General features: G+C 44.3%; 1 protein-coding gene across 1 annotated transcript in view; it reads left to right on the top strand.

The window, feature by feature from the left end:
* LOC130291007 (H-2 class II histocompatibility antigen, A-U alpha chain-like) overlaps window positions 1–21,696 on the top strand; it is an 87,994-nt gene that overhangs the window by 28,530 nt on the left and 37,768 nt on the right. Inside the window, exon 2 of the mRNA XM_056539327.1 lies at window positions 11,750–11,995. Coding sequence (XP_056395302.1) covers window positions 11,750–11,995 — 246 coding nt within the window. The remainder of the gene's footprint in view (window positions 1–11,749; window positions 11,996–21,696) is intronic.

The following is a 21,696-nucleotide window of genomic DNA, read 5'->3' as shown; positions in this document are numbered from 1 at the left end:
CCTTCTGTTTCACTAAATACCGCTCCATTTTTAGGGTTCCTGCGAACAAAAGCCTTCTTATATATACTAAATACAAAATACACAAGCCTTATATTACCGCATTTAACATTTTTTTAGCCTAAAGTCTACCTGCGTGTTACACGCCGATAAGCCGCTGCAGTTCAATGATTTAAAGTGGGCGCTTTAAATTAATGAACTGCAGCAGCTTTGCAGGTGTAGAGACCGCCGCCGCTGCCGGCTTCTCTGCCCCTGCCTGTCCTGGGGTCTAGAGCCCTGCTGAAGGGGCTACAACTCCCAGCATGCCCAGAAAGCCAAAGACCGTCCGGGCAGGATGGAAGTTGTAGTTTTGCAAAAGTAGCAGAGGCAGTTGCGCTCTGCTATGTTAATGCAATATACGGCCACCTGTATAGATGGCTGTATACAGTGATCAGAAGGCCACTTACCCACCTCCGTTCCTGCTCCGTCACTGGACTTGTAGCAATGCAGGAAGATGACGGAGCTGGAACGGGGGTGGTAAGTTAGGCTCTCCAGGTACTACCCCATTTTTTGTGTGTTTTTCTTCTCATTTCAGATACGTGAATGCGGAAGACTACATCGGAATCGGTGGACTACGACGATGACCTGCAGTTTTTTCTTTTCTTTTAATAAAATGGTTAATGAGGGCTGTGGGGAGTGTTTTTCCTAATAAAAATGTTTTAACTTGTGTGTGCTTTTTTTCTTTGTTATTACTTTACATGCTTAGTAGTGGAAGCCGTTGTGTAGACGAAGTCCATTACTAAGTCAGGGCTTTGCGTTAGCCCCAAAAACAGCTAGCGCTAACCCCCAATTATTACCCCGGTACCCAACACCACAGTGGTACCGGGAAGAGCCGATACCAACAGGCCTAGAGCGCCAAATATGGTGCTCTTGGGCCTAGGCGGTAACAGGCTGGCGTTATTTAGGCTGGGGAGGGCCAGTAACAATGGTCCCCGCCCACCCTGGTAACGTCAGGCTGTTGCTGTTTGGTTGGTATTTGTCTGAAAATGAAAAGACGGGGAACCACACACGTTTTTTTTTTTCAATGTTTAAAAAAAAACAAAAAAAAAACGTGTGTGGTTCCCCGTCTTTTCATTTTCAGCCAAATACCAACCAAACAGCAACAGACTGACATTACCAGGGTGGGGCGAGGACAATCGTTACTGGCCCTCCCCAGCCTAAATAGCGCCAACCTGTTACCGCCTAGGCCCAAGAGCACCATATTTGGCCCTCTAGGCCTGTTGGTGTCGGCTCTTCCCGGTACCCCTGTGGCGTTGGGTACCGGGGTAATAATTGGGGGATAGCGCTAGCTGTTTTTGGGGCTAACGCAAAGCCCCGACTTAGTAATGGACTCCGTCTACACAACGGCTTCCACTACTAAGCCTGTAAAGTAATAACAAAGAAAAAAGCACACACAAGTTAAAACATTTTTATTAGGAAAAACACTCCCCCACAGCCCTCGTTAACCATTTTATTAAAAGAAAAGAAAAACTGCAGGTCATCGTCGTAGTCCACCGATTCCGATGTAGTCATCCGCATTCACGTATCTGAAACGAGAAGAAAAACACACAAAAAATGGGTTAGTACCTGGAGAGCCTAACCTACCACCCCTGTTCCAGCTCCATCATCTTCCTGCATTGCTACAAGTCCAGTGACGGAGAAGGAACGGAGGTGGGTAAGTGGCCTTCTGATCACCATATCCAGCCATCTATAAAGGTGGCGTATACTGCATTAACGTAGCAGAGCGCAACTGCCTCTGCTACTTTTGCAAAACTACAACTTCCATCCTGCCCGGACGGCCTTTGGCTCTCTGGGCATGCTGGGAGTTGTAGCCCTTTCACTTTATGACTAAGCTAAGCTACACCCCACGCTAAACTCTCTAAACTACACTTCATCTGCCTGTAAAACTAAGTTAGCTACACTACACCCGTGTACAACTACGCCAACTATGCTAGAACTGGACTAACTCTACACTACGCTAACTACTCTAAGACTACGCTAACAATACGCTACGCTAAATACGCTAAAACTGTGCTAAAGCTACACTACACTAAATACATTAAAACTGCGCTAAAACTAAGCTACTCTACACTAAAACTGTGCTAACACTACACTACGCTAAATACACTAAAACTGCGCTAACACTACACTACTCTACGCTAAATACACTAAAACTGCGCTAACACTAAGCTACTCTACGCTAAAACTGCGCTATCACTACACTACGCTAAATACACTAAAACTGCGCTAACACTAAGCTACGCTAAATACGCTAAAACTATGCTAACACTACGCTAAAAGTACGCAAGCACTAAGCTACGCTACAACTGCGCTAACACTACGCTAGGCTAAATACGCTACAACTGCGCTAACACTATGCTACGCTAAAAACTGTAAAACTGCGCTAACATTAAACTAAAGCTACGCTAAAATTTAGCTAACACTACGCTAACTACTTTATACCTGTGTAAAACTACAACTCCCAGCATGCCTGGGCAGCCTTTAGTTGTCTGGGCATGCTGGGAGTTGTGGTGACCTCACTGCACTACAATTCTCAGCATACCCGGGCAGCCTTCAGTCGTCTGGGCATGCTGGGAGTTGTGGTCCCATCAGCTAAACTACAACTCCCAGCATGCCCGGGCAGCCTTCAGCTGTGTGGGCATGCTGGGAGGTGTGGTCCCTTTGCTGTCTAATCTAAGCTAAACTACAACTCCCAGCATGCCTGGGCAGCCTTTAGCTGTCTGGGCATGCTGGGAGTTGTAGTCCTTTTGCTGTCTAATCTAAGCTAAACTAACACGCCCAGCATGCCTGGGCAGCCTTAAGCTGTCTGGGCCTGCTGGGAGTTGTTGTCCTAAACTACAACTCCCATGCTGGGAGTTGTGGTGCCTAAACTATGCTAAATTACAACCTCCTACACTAATCTACCTACCTACGCTATTTGCGTAGTGCTGCGCATGCGCAGTACTACTTTAGCTGCACTCCCTGCTCTACTTTCTGTTCCCCGTTCCCTGCAGGGGACGGGGAGTAAAGCAGCGGGCGGGGAGGCAAGCGGTTGGCAGCGCTATCTATAGCGCTGGCGATCGAGCGCGCTGGCGGGTGACAATAAAACAGTAAAAGTCGGGCCACAGAGGCCATGAGAGCTCTGTGCAGCTTCAGCTATCACAGGGTGAGGAGATCCTCTCCCTGTGATAGCCAAACTGAGACTGCTGTGCGCATCGATGCGTGACGGTTAAATATGTCACGTGACAAGTGTGAGCCAATAGGATGTGATGGAGGCGGAGCATTTCATTCTATGGCAAATTTCATTCTACGGCAATGCACCGGCCCCCTCGCACTGTGAAGAAGAAAGGCTGACGTCACCAAGAATGGCGGACTCCGCCACACTGAAGGGACTGCCGAGGACCACAGAAGAAGGGGAGAAAAGGCAGCAAAGGCTGAGTAAGACCTAGTAGGGAAAAGGGAAAAAAGGGGGGGGGGGGTGTAGTGGAAAGAAAACCTGGGAGACCAGATAAACAGGGAAACAGGGAAACCAACCCTGGTAATTGACAGAACAGTAACAAGGGCAAATAGAAAAACTGAATGTATATTAATAATGGGCCTAATGCCATATTCAGTGTAAAATTCCACAGTTCTCCCAAGAGCTATATACTTATCTTGCTATTGAGCAGAAAGAAAGAGGAGGAGGCGGGTCCGGAGTCGGTTTATATGGAGCGTCCTGAGTTGGGATTGGTCGGATTGGAGATGGGAGGCGTAAGGGGTTGCTAGGCACCCTATACAGTTTTTTCTCTTGTTTATTAAAGTTTTCACTGCATGTTTCTTTCTGCTATTGAGCTTAATAAAGGAAGAATATGCATTGATACGAGCCTCCTGTCTGCCATAAAATTGGTGGCGCAAAAAACAAGCCCTCATATGGGTCTGTATGGGGAAATTTAAAGCTATTGGAGGGGAAAAAATTACATTTGTTACTACACTTGATATCTCCAATATGGCTGCTGCTCCAGACACATATTTCCTTTAGGAGACTGGGAAAGTTGGTGACCGGCAGTACCTATAAAGCTCGGGAAGTACCGTAGTGTAAGCCCTTCACCTGTACTATCTGTCTCCTAAAGCCCCAGTAGTGATTGCTGCTTGTCCTTCCTTGACTTGTCACTGAGAGCCTTATTCCTGCCCCGCCATCTTGCAGCCCCCTGTAGATAGTAGTAGACCCCAGCAGCAGCCTAACTAGTAGTGACAGTAGTTCACAGAGGGGTACACACTTTAAAATATAACTTTTAATCAGACACGTCTAAAACCAATCATTAGCACAGGCCCCACAACAAAAAGCCAGTGGTTTATGTTGACACCAGATCTAGAAGTATAGACCGCACACAGATGGAGGTGTGTCTATGTAGGGGATAGTGAGGAGAGCAGTGGTGCACAGAGTGCATAAATCGCCCTAAAATGCCCTATCGGGGAGATGTAGTGTAGACTACCCCTGCTCCCACAGGGACTGTCGGGGCACTCGCCCTAAAAAGAGCGACCCCTGCCCCGATATATCCCTTGGACTGCGCCCTATAAATCCCTGGTATTATATTGCCAGGGATTTATAGGGCGCAGTCCAAGGGATATATCGGGGCAGGGGTCGCTCTTTTTAGGGCGAGTGCCCCGACAGTCCCTGTGGGAGCAGGGGTAGTCTACACTACATCTCCCCGATAGGGCATTTTAGGGTGATTTATGCACTCTGTGCACCACTGCTCTCCTCACTATCCCCTACATAGACACACCTCCATCTGTGTGCGGTCTATACTTCTAGATCTGGTGTCAACATAAACCACTGGCTTTTTGTTGTGGGGCCTGTGCTAATGATTGGTTTTAGACGTGTCTGATTAAAAGTTATATTTTAAAGTGTGTACCCCTCTGTGAACTATTGTACTTCCTGGTACTACTTAGTTTTCCCCCAAGTGGATCTAACTGTGAATTATTTGCTTACACTTGAGATTTTGGTATGGCCGGATTTCTAGCGGCAGGTCTAAATACAGACATATGGGCCACTGAGGTGTCTGAGGTATTTTCAGAGAAAACATTTGTTCAAAAGCAGTATACTCCTTCATTTAAATCCGCATTTAGAGAACTCACCAGACTCTACAAAGAGCACATCACCTCATGGTGGGAGGTTCAGAGTCTGGAGAATTACCTAAAACACCAAATTGTACCAAGGGGATTGCGGATTAATCTTACCCCAGCAGCAAGGTACAGAAGTCCAGGCCTTATCAGTAAGTGGGAGAAAGAAGCTACCTTGAGCTCCCTGAGATTTATGCAGATACTCCTCGAAGAGGAGAAAGTTAATCACAGCTCCCTAGAAGAAAAACTCAAATCTCATATTCAGATTACCCAAGGATTTAAGTCTGAGGCTGAGTTTTCAACCAAGGAGCTGCAGCTGAAAAATACGATTGAAAGGTTCCAGTACCACCTCAAGGAGAGGAAGCACCGCCAATTTGTCCGTGATTTACAGGACTTTAAGGACAATAAAGTATATGTGTTTCTCTCCAAAGGAGGTACTGTGGAACCAACGGCTGACGGTTCATCTACAGAGACAAATTATTCTGACTCTGATAGAGATCAACCTTCTAAAAACAGGGGACGAGGTCGAGGACGTGGGAAGAGAGGAGGGAGAGGTTTCAATAGAGGAGGTAGAGGTGGGGCCCCACCCGAACAAGGTCCTTTTTTAGAGAAACCCCCTCAGTACACCACGTACCCCCTAAGGAATCGAAACAACTGAATACCGCTTTACAAATTATTAACCTATCTGCACACGAACTCTCTGAATCTGAAATGTGTCTTCTTCGTAAAGGTCTGGGCTTTGTACCCACGTCTGCATTTAATAAATTTAATTGGGTGAAAGATTTACATTTATTTACCAGGAAACTACATTGGAAGAAATTCTATGCCAACTGTGAGAGACGCCGCGCCCAGGAACTTGGTCTCCCCGGGGATGTCCTCCGGGGTGCAGAGCTACTGGTAGATCTCATGAGTGAGGGGGATCAATCCAGTGGATTAGGTCCCTTTACTCAACTGAGAAATAAAAGCAAAAAGATGCCACCCACAGGAGATCTCTCCTGTGTGGATGTGTTCCTGAACTTGGTTCTAAATGATTTGGACCAGGTTAGGTCAGTTGGCAACACCAACTTTAGCCATGATGAAATGCAGGCGCTGCTCAGATTGGAAAAAGACAAATCTTTGGTAATTAAGCCCTCCGATAAGGGGGGCAACATTGTTTTGATGGACCATCTCAAATATCGTCAGATGTGTCTAGAACTCCTTCTGCAGGATGATTGCTATGAGATCTTAAGAGATGATCCCACTGTGCAATATCGTACTGAATTAGTCGAGATAGTCCAAACAGCTAGGGATGCTGATCTAGTAAGTGAAGAAGAAGCTGACTTTTTGGTACCCCGCCATCCCAGGGTGGCAACTTTCTACTCCTTGCGTAAAATACACAAAGGCACCACACCCCTCAGGGGGAGACCAATTGTCTCGGGCGTGGGCAACCTATCACAAAACGCTGGTGTGTACATTGATGCCATATTAAAAACCTTCGTGATGGCATTGCCCTCATACACCAGAGACACTACTGATCTGTTAAAAAAGATAGATGGTCTGACCCTTGAGGGGCATACGTGGCTAGCCAGCATTGATGTGGAGTCCTTATACTCCTGCATTCCCCATGATCTGGGAATAGCGGCGGTAGAGTTTTTTCTACGAAGTAGAGGTTGCCAGTACCGTGCCCATAGCCGATTCGTCCTGGACCTGCTCCGGTTCACCCTCACCAAGAATTATTTTCTATTTGACAGACGTACCTTCCACCAGCTCAGAGGGACCGCAATGGGGAGCCCTTGTGCCCCCACATATGCTAACCTCTATCTGGGCTGGTGGGAGGAAACGTTAGTCTTTGGTGAGGAATTGGTGCATTTTACGGAGCAGGTCGGACTATGGGCACGGTACATTGACGACATTTTCGTCATATGGAATGGCACCCGTGATGACTTCATATCCTTCATTGAGGCTTTAAACAACAATGCAATAGGCCTTAAGTTTACCTTCGAATTGTCGTCTGATGAATTACCGTTCCTGGATGTCCTCATTAAGAAGGATGATAGGGGGAATTTACAGACAACTGTGTACCGTAAGGCCACTGCAACAAATTCTCTACTGGAATGGACTAGCTTCCATCCGGTACCGTTAAAACGAGGCATCCCGAAAGGCCAATACTTGAGGATGAAGAGAAATTGTTCATCCCAAGTAGAGTTCAGGAAACAAGCCAATGATTTGAGGCAGCGTTTTCTGGACAGGGGGTATCCGGATTGGGTCCTGCGAAAAGCGTACCGAGACACGAGGGAGGTTGAAAGAGCAGGCTTGCTTGTGCCTAAAACCCGGGACGTGAGCTCAAACAACCTCATTAGACTAGTGGCTACTTATGATGGGGGAACACAGGATGTCAAACGCATTCTTAACAAACATTGGGAGATACTGGGGATGGACCCCGACCTTAAAGATGTTGTGGGATCTCACCCACAGATCTCCTTCAGAAAGGGCAAGAGCCTGAAGGATAGATTGGTTAAGAGTCACTATGCGCCACCTCAGGTACAAGGAACTTGGCTAGACAGGCAAATTAAAGGATGTTTTCGTTGTAGTGGGTGCATAGCATGTAGGCACATGGAAGTGGCCAAAACCTTTTCTAGCACCAACACGGGACAAATCTACTCCATACGCGACTTTATTAACTGTCGGAGTAGAGGGGTGGTGTACAAAGCGACCTGTAGTTGCGGTATGCAATACGTTGGCAAGACATTTAGAGAGTTCAGAAGGAGAATAGGGGAGCATTTGAGAGACATAAGTAATCTGGCAGACAAGCCGATAGCTCGACATATTAATAGCCAACACGGTGGGGATGCCCAAAATCTGAGATTTGTGGGAATAGAGCTAGTGAGACCTCCCACCAGGGGAGGAGATTGGGATAAACTGATCCTCCAAAAAGAGACCTGGTGGATCTTCACCCTACAGACCCAGGCTCCCCGTGGTCTTAATGAAGCCTTGAGCTACGCCTGCTTTCTAGAATAAACTATTGTCGATGTCTCATGCTCTCCATACTGTTATCGTTGAGCTCTCTGGGCTTCTCTGCCACACATTTAACATCTTGGTTAATTAGACTCCCGATAACAACCACCCCCCCCCCCCCCTCCTCATCGCCGTGTCAGTCTTCCTTTTTATTACAAACCCCCCCCCCATTATGTACATTGCAATCATCCATCCTTTTTTCCTATGCACAAATGCTTTATATATATTTTGTATATAGGCATAGGTCATTACAGAGGGTTCGCTTAGAAGTTCTATTTTTGCTTTTCATAGGACGTTTCTAATACTTCTCACCCCGCACCTGTATATGCATATTTATTATGGTCCGTTTTACCTCTAGATCCGGCTAAATACTTTGATTCTTTCAGTTGCTGGCAGCGCTATTGGTAATTACCTGGCGCTGCCTAGCAACGAGCGACGCTCGGCGCTGGGATATGCGTCACCGGAGGTGAGACGTCACCACCGGAAGTGACGCACGGCGGCTTGGGAGGCGCGCGTGATCTCCTTTCAGACACGCATAAGTATAGCGTGGGTGTCCGCGGCAGGTCAGCCAGGACACCGATCGGCTGAGTGCGCTACCCACCATTGTGGGAGTGCACCTGGGGATACCGCCACTGCGGCAACCCGTGGTAACCGTGAGTAACCATCTGCTGGCATTTTCTGCCAGTAGACAACTGACACTATTAGCACCATTATTGCCTAAACTGGATAGGTGCTTAAATGTAGATATACTCATGGCATTGCTTAAACTGTAAATACTTTTGTAATTTCTATTTGGTGATAGCCCTTACTTTGATAACTTTTTACATTATTGTAACTGTAAATTGGGATATTGATTCTTTGCAAGTTGCCTGGTTAACCCCTGAGGAACCCACCGATGTGGTAGAAACGCGTCGGGTATACCAGAGCAAGGGCATCTTTTATATTGCCAGGGATTTATAGGGCGCAGTCCAAGGGATATATCGGGGCAGGGGTCGCTCTTTTTAGGGCGAGTGCCCCGACAGTCCCTGTGGGAGCAGGGGTAGTCTACACTACATCTCCCCGATAGGGCATTTTAGGGTGATTTATGCACTCTGTGCACCACTGCTCTCCTCACTATCCCCTACATAGACACACCTCCATCTGTGTGCGGTCTATACTTCTAGATCTGGTGTCAACATAAACCACTGGCTTTTTGTTGTGGGGCCTGTGCTAATGATTGGTTTTAGACGTGTCTGATTAAAAGTTATATTTTAAAGTGTGTACCCCTCTGTGAACTATTGTACTTCCTGGTACTACTTAGTTTTCCCCCAAGTGGATCTAACTGTGAATTAGTAGTGACAGTAGCCTAATGAAGGTAATAGGAGTAGCAGGAGCCTAATGGAGGTAGTAGTAGCCCCCTCCCCCCTCCTTTAGGTAGTACCTCCGGCATTTACTAACCTACATTCCTGTTCCCAGTAAATTTATACCTCTTCGCTCTCCCGTTTTCTTGTCCAGAACATGGCGTCCTATGAAGAAGCATGTGACGTAGACCTCACTCTGCTTCCTTCATAGCGTTAATTTATGTTCACATGGGCGAAGGTGCGGACGTTGCGAACATTTGACTGACCGGCAGGTGTTAGGACCGATTGGAAATGCGATGTCTCATAGACATTTTGTCTATGAGACATTTCATTTCCAATCGGTCCTAACACCTGCCGGTTAGTCAAATGTGGACTCCGCAGAAACTCCGCAGATAATTCTTTCTGTCAACGCCAGAATCAGAATTTCTGCCGTGTGAACAGTGCAAAAAAAAAACAATGAAATCAATCCTATTATGCTAGGTTTATACTAGGGACTTTCTGTCTGGAATTCTGTTTAGGAATTTTAGTCAGAAATACCGATGCAGCAGAATCCCATTGCTGGCTATAAGACTCCACAGTGCGCACTACAGAATTTCAGCGGCAGATGTTCCGTCCCTGAAATTCTGCCACCAAAAGAATGGCCTCGTTCATTCTTTCAGCAGAATAATCCTGCAATACGGTGTCTTCTGCGGGGATGGCCATGTACATGCGGTCCTAGTGTCACCTGACCGGCGAGAGGCGCACTCAGATTCCCATGGCGATATTTTTCTTCCTGGAGATTCTGTAGTTCTGTGAATCTAACCTTATGTCTTATGAGGGTAAAAAATACATAGCTGGTGTCGTGTATAGAGTAGATTTAAAGTACCGTATTTTTCGTCCTATAGGACGCACCGGCGTATAAGACGCACCCAATTTTTAGGGGCAAAATCTAAAAAAATAAAGATTTTGAACCCAATAGTGGTCTTCAACCTGCGGACCTCCAGATGTTGCAAAACTACAACTCCCAGCATGCCCGGACAGCCGTTGGCTGTCCGGGCATGCTGGGAGTTGTAGTTTTGCAACATCTGGAGGTCCGCAGATTGAAGACCACTGCATAGGAGGTAATACTCACGCTCCGGACCCGTCACCGCTGCCCTGGATGTCGCTCCATCGCTGTCGCCGTGTCCCCGTCGCTCCGGAACGTCTCTGCTGCCGGCCGGGTATCCCCGCTCTTCGTCGCCGCCATCACGACGTTACGCACGCCGACGCACGTACGCGACGACGAGGAAGGAGAGCGCCGGCCATACAGGGGATCCCTGAACAGAGAAGACACTGAGGAGGCAGGTAAGGTCCCTCCCGGTGTCCTGTAAGCACTAACCCGGCTATTCAGTCGGGCTGTTCGGGACCGCCGCGGTGAAATCGCGGCGGTCCCGAACAGCCCGACTGCACAGCCGGGTTAGTGTCCCTTTCCCTTCAGACGCGGTGGTCAGCTTTGATCGCCGCGTCTGAAGGCTTAATACAGGGCATCACCGCGATCGGTGATGTCCTGTATTAGCCGCGGGTCCCGGCCGCTGATGGCCGCAGGGACCGCCGCGATAGGTGTGTATTCGCAGTATAAGACGCACCGACTTTTTTACTTTTTCCCCCCAGTTTTTTACTTTTTCCCCCAGAGCAAGCATAAAAAAAAATAAAAAAAACATAAATAATTCAGAGCATGGTGTGTGGATCTTAAAATAAAAAGCCATGGGGGAGGCACCTAGCTACTTTATTGAATTTGCCCAAGAATAAAATGAGGTTAAAGGGGTTATCCAGGAATAGAAAAACAGCCATTTTTTTCTGAAAACAGCACCACACCTGTCTTCAGGCTGTACGTGGTATTACAGGTTGGCTCTATTCACAATTGATCTGACCTGCAATACCACACAACCTGAACACTGGTGTGGTGCTGTTTTCAGAAGAAATCAGCTGTATTTATTTTCTTGAATTAACCCTTTAAATGAATCATATAATTCTCATTAGGATAAAGATGGGGGGGGGGGGGGGGGGGAGAGATTTATCAAAAGCTGTGTAGAGTGAAAATTTGACAATTTGCCTATAGGAACCAATCAGATCGCGTCTTTCATCGGCCTTGTTAAAAATAAAAGAAGCGATCTGATTGGTTGCTATGGGCAACTGCTCCACTTTTCCTCTACACGGGGTTTTATAAATCTCCCTATCAGATATTAAAAAGCTTTGAAATCATAAAGAAATGGCTGCACAACCAATCTGCATACAATATCTGTAATAACTATCATATATATATATGTGTGTGTGTTTTACAGTGGGAAATGTGCTGATTCAGTCGGAATTCTGTCAGACGCAGCTTCCAACCGCAGAATTTGCTTTCCAGTTTGATGATGATGAGATATTTAATGTGGATTATGACAAGAAACAGGCGCGGTGGAGACTGCCGCAGTTTGGAGAGTTGGTTGGTTTTGAGGCTGCGGGTGCCCTGCAAAATAAAGCTGTGGACTGTCAAAACCTGGAAACAGATATGAAGAGAACTAACAAGACAGCAGCAAAACCAGGTACCAATTATCAATACTTTCATTTTTTTATTTATTTATTTTTTTAATCTGTTTATTTATTTAAAAAAAATTGTCAAGAACATATTTTTTCCAGAGAGTTACAGATAGAAAAGTACAAAACAAGAATATGAGCATAAAGTATAATAAATGCAGAGATACAATAAAATCAAATCCTAGTACAGTAGAATCTCCCAATATGGGACACTCACGGGGAATAAAAAAAAAGTGCCCCCCCCCGATTGAGAGATGTCCCTTATTGGGAGAAAAGGCTAAAACATCTTTCTAAATGACTGAATAATGTTCTGTACTCTCTCCAGAGTGTAATTACCGTATATACTCGAGTATAAGCCGACCCGAATATAAGCCGAGGCCCCTAATTTCACCCCAAAAACCCAGCAAAAGTTTTGACTCGACTATAAGCCTAGGGTGGGGAATACATCATCCCCCCCCATGTCATCATCCAGACCCCTGTCATCATCCCCCCCCCCTTCATCATCACCGCCTGTCAATCCCCTCAGTAGTCTTCAACCTGCGGACCTCCAGATGTTGCAAAACTACAACTCCCAGCATGCCCGGACAGCCATCGGCTGTCCGGGCATGCTGGGAGTTGTAGTTTTGCAACATCTGGAGGTCCGCAGGTTGAAGACCACTGATGAAGGGATTGACAGGCGGAGAGTTCACCCGAGTATAAGCCGAGGGGGGGCGTTTTCAGCGCGAAAAATCGTGCTGAAAAACTTATACTTGAGTATATACGGTACCTATAAAATAGGAAAGCCATATTACAATATAATCTCCCAGTGCTGTTTATTCTCCCCTCATCACCCCCTGTACCATTTCATCCCCCCTTTATACCCGGTGCCACGTTATTCCCCCTGTGACTTGTGCCAAATAATCCCCCCTTTATTACCCCCCCCCCCGTGCCACATAATTTCCCCTTGATCCCCCTTGTGCAATTTCATTTCCCCCATTTCAAATGGCCCAGGTTGGATAAAGGGGGAAAGATCATTCAGAACGCCGCACGGAGGTCCCCTCTCCTTCCTCCGTCCGGCTCCCGGCGTCTCCTGCTCTGGTCTGTGATCGAGCAGACCAGAGCAGAAGATGACCGAAAACACTGATCTGTTCTATGTCCTATACATAGAACAGATCAGTATTAGCAATCATGGTATTGCTATGAATAGTCCCCTATGGGAACTATTCAAGTGTAAAAAAAAATGTAAAAAAATGTAAAAGTAAAAAAAAAGTGAAAAATCCCCTCCCCCAATAAAAAAGTAAAACGTCCGTTTTTCCTATTTTACCCCCAAAAAGCGTAAAAAAAAATTTTAATAGACATATTTGGTATCGCCGCGTGCGTAAATGTCCGAACTATTAAAATAAAATGTTAATGATCCCGTACGGTGAACGGCGTGAACGAAAAAAAAAAAAGTCCAAAATTGCTACTTTTTTAATACATTTTATTTAAAAAAAATTATAAAAAATGTATTAAAAGTGGTATAAAAAAAAAGTACAAATGTACAAATGTGGTATAAAAAAAAAGTACAGATCATGGCGCAAAAAATGAGCCCCCATACCGCCGCTTATACGGAAAAATAAAAAAGTTAGAGGTCATCAAAATAAAGGGATTATAAACGTACTAATTTGGTTAAAAAGTTTGTGATTTTTTTTAAGCGCAACAATAATAGAAAACTATGTAATAATGGGTATCATTTTAATCGTATTGACCCTCAGAATAAAGAACACATGTCATTTTTACCATAAATTGTACGGCGTGAAAACGAAACCTTCCAAAATTAGCAAAATTGCGTTTTTCGTTTTAATTTCCCCACAAAAATAGTGTTTTTTGGTTGCGCCATACATTTTATGATATAATGAGTGATGTCATTACAAAGGACAACTGGTCGCGCAAAAAACAAGCCCTCATACTAGTCTGCGGATGAAAATATAAAAGAGTTATGATTTTTAGAAGGCGAGGAGGAAAAAATGAAAACGTAAAAATTAAATTGTCTGAGTCCTTAAGGCCAAAATGGGCTGAGTCCTTAAGGGGTTAAACATCTGTCTTCTTCTTCTGTGCTGGGGCTGCTGTAGGGGGTGCAGCGGGGGGGACAGGGTCCATAACTGGGATATTGGCTGTACCCCCTGATGGTGGCCCTGTGTAAAAGGTAGGGTCGGTGCATATGCCTTGTTGTCTCTTATTGGGAGTGTTTAGTCCCCTATTGGCCATGTTTTGTCCCATTAAAGGGGTATTCCAGGAAAAAACTTTTTTTTTTATATATGAACTGGTTCCAGAAAGTCAAACAGATTTGTCAATTACTTCTATTAAAAAATATTAATCCTTTCAGTACTTATGAGCTTCTGAAGTTAAGGTTGTTCTTTTCTGTCTAAGTGCTCTCTGATGACACGTGTCTCGGGAAACACCCAGTTTAGAAGCAAATTCCCATAGCAAACCTCTTCTAAACTGGGCGGTTCCCGAGACACGTGTCATCAGAGATTACTTAGACAGAAAAGAACAACCTAAACTTCAGCAGCTCATAAGTACTGAAAGGATTAAGATTTTTTTAATAGAAGTAATTTACAAATCTGTTTAACTTTCTGGAGCCAGTTGATATATATAAAAAAAGTTTTTTCCTGGAATACCCCTTTAAGTATCATGGGACTCTGCCGGGGAATTAAAAACTGTCCCCTATTGGGAGGTGTCCAATAAGGGAGATTTTACTGTACTAGGAGGGAGGTTTCCAAACTAGTTTGAATGTGTATCTGAAGGGATAAAATCCCATGAAAAGGTATGTATAGTTAAACACAATAGCACACAGAATATAACCTATAAGCCCAATATGACCAGAAAAGAAATGGATCATTTTCTTACCATCAAAGGGAAAAATCATTTAAAGGGGTTATCCAGGAAAAAACTTTTTTTTATATATCAACTGGCTCCAGAAAGTTAAACAGATTTGTAAATTACTTCTATTAAAAAATCTTAATCCTTTCAGTACTTATGAGCTTCTGAAGTTAAGGTTGTTCTTTTCTGTCTAAGTGCTCTCTGATGACACCTGTCTCGGGAAACGCCCAGTTTAGAAGAGGTTTGCTATGGGGATTTGTTTCTAAACTGGGCGGTTCCCAAGACAGGTGTCATCAGACAACACTTAGACAGAAAAGAACAACCTTAACTTCAGAAGCTCATAACTACTGAAAGGATTAAGATTTTTTAATAGAAGTAATTTACAAATCTATTTAACTTTCTGTAGCCAGTTGATATATATATATATATATATATATATATATATATATATATATATATAAAAAGTTTTTTCCTGGATAATCCCTTTAAAGGAGGTTGGTAACAAAGAGAGTGAAAACGTGGAGCTAAGGGAAAAAAATAAGTATTTGGGCCAAGAAAGGAATAGAAGAAGCAGAAGGAAAGGAAGAATCAGAGAAAGAACGACTCGCATGGCCTAGGTCGTAAATCGTAAAATTATCAAGACTCATTAGGTTCAAGAGTCGAGGCGTAGTCATCCCAAGATTTCCATATCTTACCACAAATCAAACATTTCGCAGCAGTTAAAGGGGTACTCCGGTGAAAACCTTTTTTCTTTTAAATCAACTGGTGGCAGAAAGTTAAACATATTCGTAAATTACTTCTATTAAAAAATCTTAATCCTTCCTGTACTTATTAGCTTCTGAATACTACAGAGGAAATTCTTTTCTTTTTGGAATGCTCTCTGATGACATCACGAGCACAGTTCTCTCTGCTGACGTTATAATAATAATAATAATAATGACGCTTTATTTATTGTCGCCCTTAGTGGGATTTGAACCCAAGTCCCCAGCACTGCAAGTTAGCAGTGCTAACCACTGAGCCACCATGCTGCCCTTAGCCTACATCTGCTATGCATGGTTGCTAAAATAGACAGAGATGTCAGCAGAGAGCACTGTGCTCGTGATGTCATCAGTGCTCCAAAAACAAAGGAATTTCCTCTGTAGCATTCAGCAGCTAATAAGTACTGGAAGGATTAAGATTTTTTAATAGAAGTAATTTACAAATATGTTTAGCTTTCTGCCACCAGTTGATTTAAAAGAAAAAAGGTTTTCACCGGAGAACCCCTTTAATGGTATTATAAGATGTTCAAACAAGTTCACTTGTTGCTGCTGCACTGCCGAGAATCATGCTGAAAAACCACATGTGGTTTACTGTAAATTGTTAGGGTTTCAGGGAAATCTGTTAAAATTTGTGCTAAAACGACCATGCAAACTAAACCGTATGGGCAGAGTAATATTTAGACTTAATCTGTCATCAGCATCACTGGCAGTAATCTGTCGGTAAAGGCATGTGTACTTCTGCTAATATTCCCCTTTTTTTTTTTTTTTTTTTTTTTTTATATGCTAATAAAGGAGCTTAATGCACAGAGAGAGCTCCCAATCCCGAGGGGGGAGATTTATCAAAACCTGTGCAGAGGAAAAGTTGTCCAGTTGCCCATAGCAACCAATCAGATCGCTTCTTTCATTTTTCACCGGCCTTCATGAAAATGAAAGAAGCAAGCTGATTGGTTGCTATGGGCAACTGGGCAAGTTTTCCTCTGCACAGGTTTTGATAAATCTCCCCCGAGGTGCGCAGTGACATCCAGTCAGCATCCTAATGGTAACGCCCTACTACCCTGTGAAATGTTTCTGCTCACGAGATTTCACAGGAGAAGAGGCGTTACTATGAGAATGCCGGCTGGATGTCACCATGCACCTGGAGCTTGGGAATGCCCCATGTGCACAAGCCACTTAATTTGCATAAAAGGAGGGAAAAGAGTAATAATGGGGAAAGAAGTCACAGATTTGCAAACTGTAAGTGCCATCGTCATCAGTGTCACAGGTAGGTCTCTTTAAGAGTAGGGTCACATATATCTCATCCGCAGCACATTTGACACTACAGATGCTCTACTGCCCGTCCCTAGAGTGTGCCTCCAGCTGTGCCACTACGAGCAGATACAGAGGGAGCCGCGAGTCATGCGCATATGCAGCGTACTCCAGACATCTGGCCTAGCTCAGGGAGCAGGGGAAGCGACCACGATGTCTGGAGAGCTGCACATCCACATGCGACTCGCCGCTTCCTCTGTTTCTGCTCGTAGCCGCGGATTGCTACTACAAGCAGGCACAGCTGGAGGCACACTTTAGGGACAGGCAGTAGTGCATCTGTAGCATCAAATCTGCTGCGGATGCGCCAAGTTATAATCCTGTGTAACTCGCATTGATAACCTCCATGCTCTGTTTTCTCCTGTTTTACCGCACCCTGAAGTGTTGTAGCCCAAATCTTTTTATTTTACTGCTGTCTCTGACCTTTCCCAGCATTCCATGCAGCCAGAGAAAATATGTCCTAAGTCACATGGTCACAGTAAATCCCTTGCACCCTTCTATCCACCCACCCACTGCAGCATAGCCACGCCCCCTGGAGACCATGTGACTTAGGACATATTGTCTCTGGTTGCATGGAATGCTGGGAAAGGTCAGAGACAATAGTTAAAAATAAAGACTTGGGCTACAGCACTTCTGGTTGTGGGTCCTGTGCATGAAAAAGGGACAAAGCGGAGCAGGGAGGCAATAGAAACAAATTACCCTGTATCATTACTTGGCTTAAAAGGAAATCTGTCGGTAGTATCACCCGCACTAAACCTGTCACACAGACTTGTAGTGCGGGTGATGCTGATTAACCCCTTAAGGACGCAGGACGTAAATGTACGTCCTGGTGCAGTGGTACTTAACGCACCAGGACGTACATTTACGTCCTGTGCATAACCGCGGGCATCGGAGCGATGCCCGTGTCATGCGCGGCTGATCCCGGCTGCTGATCGCAGCCAGGGACCCGCCGGCAATCTCGCGGGCGTCCGCCATTAACCCCTCAGGTGCCGGGATCAATACAGATCCCGGCATCTGCGGCAGTGCGCGATTTCAATGAACGATCGGATCGCCCGCAGCGCTGCTGCGGGGATCCGATCATTCAGAATGCCGCACGGAGGTCCCCTCTCCTTCCGGCGTCTTCTGCTCTGGTCTGAGATCGAGCAGACCAGAGCAGAAGATCGCCGATAACACTGATCTGTTCTATGTCCTATACATAGAACAGATCAGTATTAGCAATCATGGAATTGCTATGAATAGTCCCCTATGGGGACTATTCAAGTGTAAAAAAAAATGTAAAAGTAAAAAAAAAAGTGAAAAATCCCCTCCCCCAATAAAAAACTAAAACGTCCGTTTTTTCCTATTTTACCCCCAAAAAGCATTAAAAAAATGTAATAGACATATTTGGTATCGCCACGTGCGTAAATGTCCGAACTATTAAAATAAAATGTTAATGATCCCGTACGGTGAACGTGAACGTAAAAAAAAAAAAAAGTCCAAAATTGCTACTTTTTTAATACATTTTATTAAAAAAAAATTATAAAAAATGTATTAAAAGTTTTTTATATGCAAATGTGGTATCAAAAAAAAGTACAGATCATGGCGCAAAAAATGAGCCCCCATACCGCCGCTTATACGGAAAAATAAAAAAGTTAGATGTCATCAAAATAAAGGGATTATAAACGTACTAATTTGGTTAAAAAGTTTGTGATTTATTTTAAGCGCAACAATAATATAAAAGTATATAATAATGGGTATCATTTTAATCGTATTGACCCTCAGAATAAAGAACACATGTCATTTTTACCGTAAATTGTACGGCGTGAAAATGAAACCTTCCAAAATTAGCAAAATTGCGTTTTTCTTTTTAATTTCCCCACAAAAATAGTGTTTTTTGGTTGCGCCATACATTTTATGATATAATGAGTGATGTCATTACAATAGACAACTGGTCGCGCAAAAAACAAGCCCTCATACTAGTCTGTGGATGAAAATATAAAAGAGTTATGATTTTTAGAAGGCGAGGAGGAAAAAATGAAAACGTAAAAATTAAATTGTCTGAGTCCTTAAGGCCAAAATGGGCTGAGTCCTTAAGGGGTTAAAAAGGGACTCACATTGTCCAGATTCACCCAGCCGTTCCGTTTTTCTATTTATGCTAATGAGTGCCTGTGACAATGTGAGTCCCTTTTTAATCAGTATCACCCACACTACAAGTCTGTGTGACAGGTTTAGTGCGGGTAATACTACCAGCAGACTTCCTTTAAAGGGGTACTCCGGTGGAAAACTTTTTTTTTTTTTAATCAACTAATGCCAGAAAGTTAAACAGATTTGTAAATTACTTCTATTAAAAAATCTTAATCCTTCCAATACTTATTACCTGCTGAATACTACAGAGGAAATTCTTTTCTTTTTGAAACACAGAGCTCTCTGCTGACATCACGAGCACAGTGCTCTCTGTTGACATCTCTGTCCATTTTAAGAACTGCCCAGAGCAGCATATGTTTTCTCTGGGGATTTTCTCCTAATATGGACAGTTCTTAAAATGGACAGAGATGTCAGCAGAGAGCACTGTGGTCATGATGTCAGCAGAGAGCTCTGTGTTCCAAAAAGAAAAGAATTTCCTCTGTAGTATTCAGCAGCTAATAAGTACTGGAAGGAATAAGATTTTTTTAATAGAAGTAATTTACAAATCTGTTTAACTTTCTGGAACCAGTTGATTTAAAAAAAAAAAGTTTTCCACCGGAGAACCCCTTTAAGGCTGAAGAAAGAAAATCCTGGAGTACCCCTTTAATGCTGCCCTAAGCTCTTTTTGTGCTTATGCCCCTTATGTGAGTCAGGCTAAATGACCCATACAATTTAACCCCTTAAAAGGGTACTCCGGTGCTGAGCGTTCGGAACAAATTGTTCCGAATGCTTAGAGCCGGTATCGGGGCTCATGATATCATGGCCCCGCCCCTTGTGACGTCACACCCCCTTCCATAGACTAGCATTGAGGGGGCGGGGTGTGACATCATTAGAGGTTGGGGCTGTGACATCACGAGCCCCGACGCTGGCTCTAAGCATTCAGAACATTTTGTTCCAAATGCTCAGCACCGGAGTACCCGTTTAACGATATGACCTCTTAATGTACGGCACTGCAGCGAGTAACTTTACGCATAGCGCTGTACATTTACGGTGCGGCTATAAAGTGAGCACAGGTGCGGCTCCTATAATGGCGGACATCAGCGATCACGCAGATGCATGCCATTAACCATTCAGATGCCGTGATTAATACTGATCACGGCATCTGGGCCTTTATCGGGGCTTGGGGGGACTCATCAGACCACCAGCGGTGCAATCGCAGGGGTCTGATGTGTCAAGATGGTTGCTGAAGCACCTTCTAGCAGACCAGAGAAGTAGATTGCAGATATTACTGATCAGTGCTATGCCTATACATAGCATTAACAGTATAAGCAATCTAAAGATTGCTATAGATAGTCCCCTAGGGGAACATAAAAAGTGTTGAGTTTGTAATGTGAAAATGCCCCTTTTCCAATAAAAAATTCAAATCCCCCTCTTTCACTTTACAAAAAAAAGTGTAAAAAAAAGGAACAATAATAAAACATAATTTTTTCTGTAAAAAATATTATTCGAGCTAAAGGTAAGAATGGATATAGACTACACCCAAAAGTAAAATATTGGCCCTGATTTACTAAGAGTGGAGTGTAGGTTTTGTTGTGTTTTTTGCTGTTCCAACCTTTTTTTCCCATGGTATTTACTAATTTACTCTGCTTTCGGAAACTTTATACATGCTTTATAGTGTAGGGTTTTCTTACCAGAAAATTCACATAATCTTCAGAGTGGTTTCCAGAAAAGACGAGTGATTTTAGATGAAATGTAGGGAGCAAACCTCTTTTCCCGAAAACCACACCCATTTTGTAGGGGTTTTTCTTCACTCTTAGTGTTTTTGATTCTTTCAGGTTTTTTCTGTCCCACATTCAGAAATTACACAGAATTTAGGCGCTCAACCCGACAAAAAAAGTTGGAATGCTGTTAGTACATGAGGGCCAATGTGCGTGTTTATTAATAAGGTAAGATACAGTACAGACCAAAGGTTTGGACACACCTTCTCATTCAGAGTTTTCTTTATTTTCATGACTATGATAATTGTAGATTCACACTAAAGGTATCAAAACTATGAAGTAACACATATGGAATTATAGACATAACAAAAAAGTGTGAAACTACTGAAAATATGTCCTATTCTAGGTTCTAGCCACCTTTTGCTTTGATTACTGCTCTGCACACTCTTGGCATTCTCTTGTTGAGATTCAAGAGGTAGTCACCTGAAATGGTTTTCACTTCACAGGTGTGCTGGAGTGGAGGAGGAGGTGTGATGGTGTGGGGGGGGGGGTGCTTTGCTGGTGAGGAGGAGGAGGTGTGATGGTGTGGAGGAGGAGGTGTGATGGTGTGGAGGAGGAGGTGTGATGGTGTGGAGGAGGAGGTGTGATGGTGTGGGGGGGTGCTTTGCTGGTGAGGAGGAGGAGGTGTGATGGTGTGGAGGAGGAGGTGTGATGGTGTGGAGGAGGAGGTGTGATGGTGTGGGGGGGGGGGGGGCTTTGCTGGTGACACTGTTGGGGATTTATTCAAAATTGAAGGCATACTGACCCAGCATGGCTACCACAGCATCTTGCAGCGGCTGCTATTCCATCCGGTTTGCGTTTAGTTGGACCATCATTTATTTTTCACCAGGACAATGACCCCAAACACCTCCAGGCTGTGTAAGGGCTATGTGACCAAGAAGGAGAGTGATGGGGTGCTGCGCCAGATGACCTGGCCTCCACAGTCAC

Source organism: Hyla sarda, chromosome 9 (genome assembly GCF_029499605.1).
Source record: "Hyla sarda isolate aHylSar1 chromosome 9, aHylSar1.hap1, whole genome shotgun sequence".
Lineage (NCBI taxonomy): Eukaryota > Metazoa > Chordata > Amphibia > Anura > Hylidae > Hyla > Hyla sarda.
Note: the sequence above shows the minus strand (reverse complement) of the source record. Positions and strands in the feature narration are given on the sequence as shown.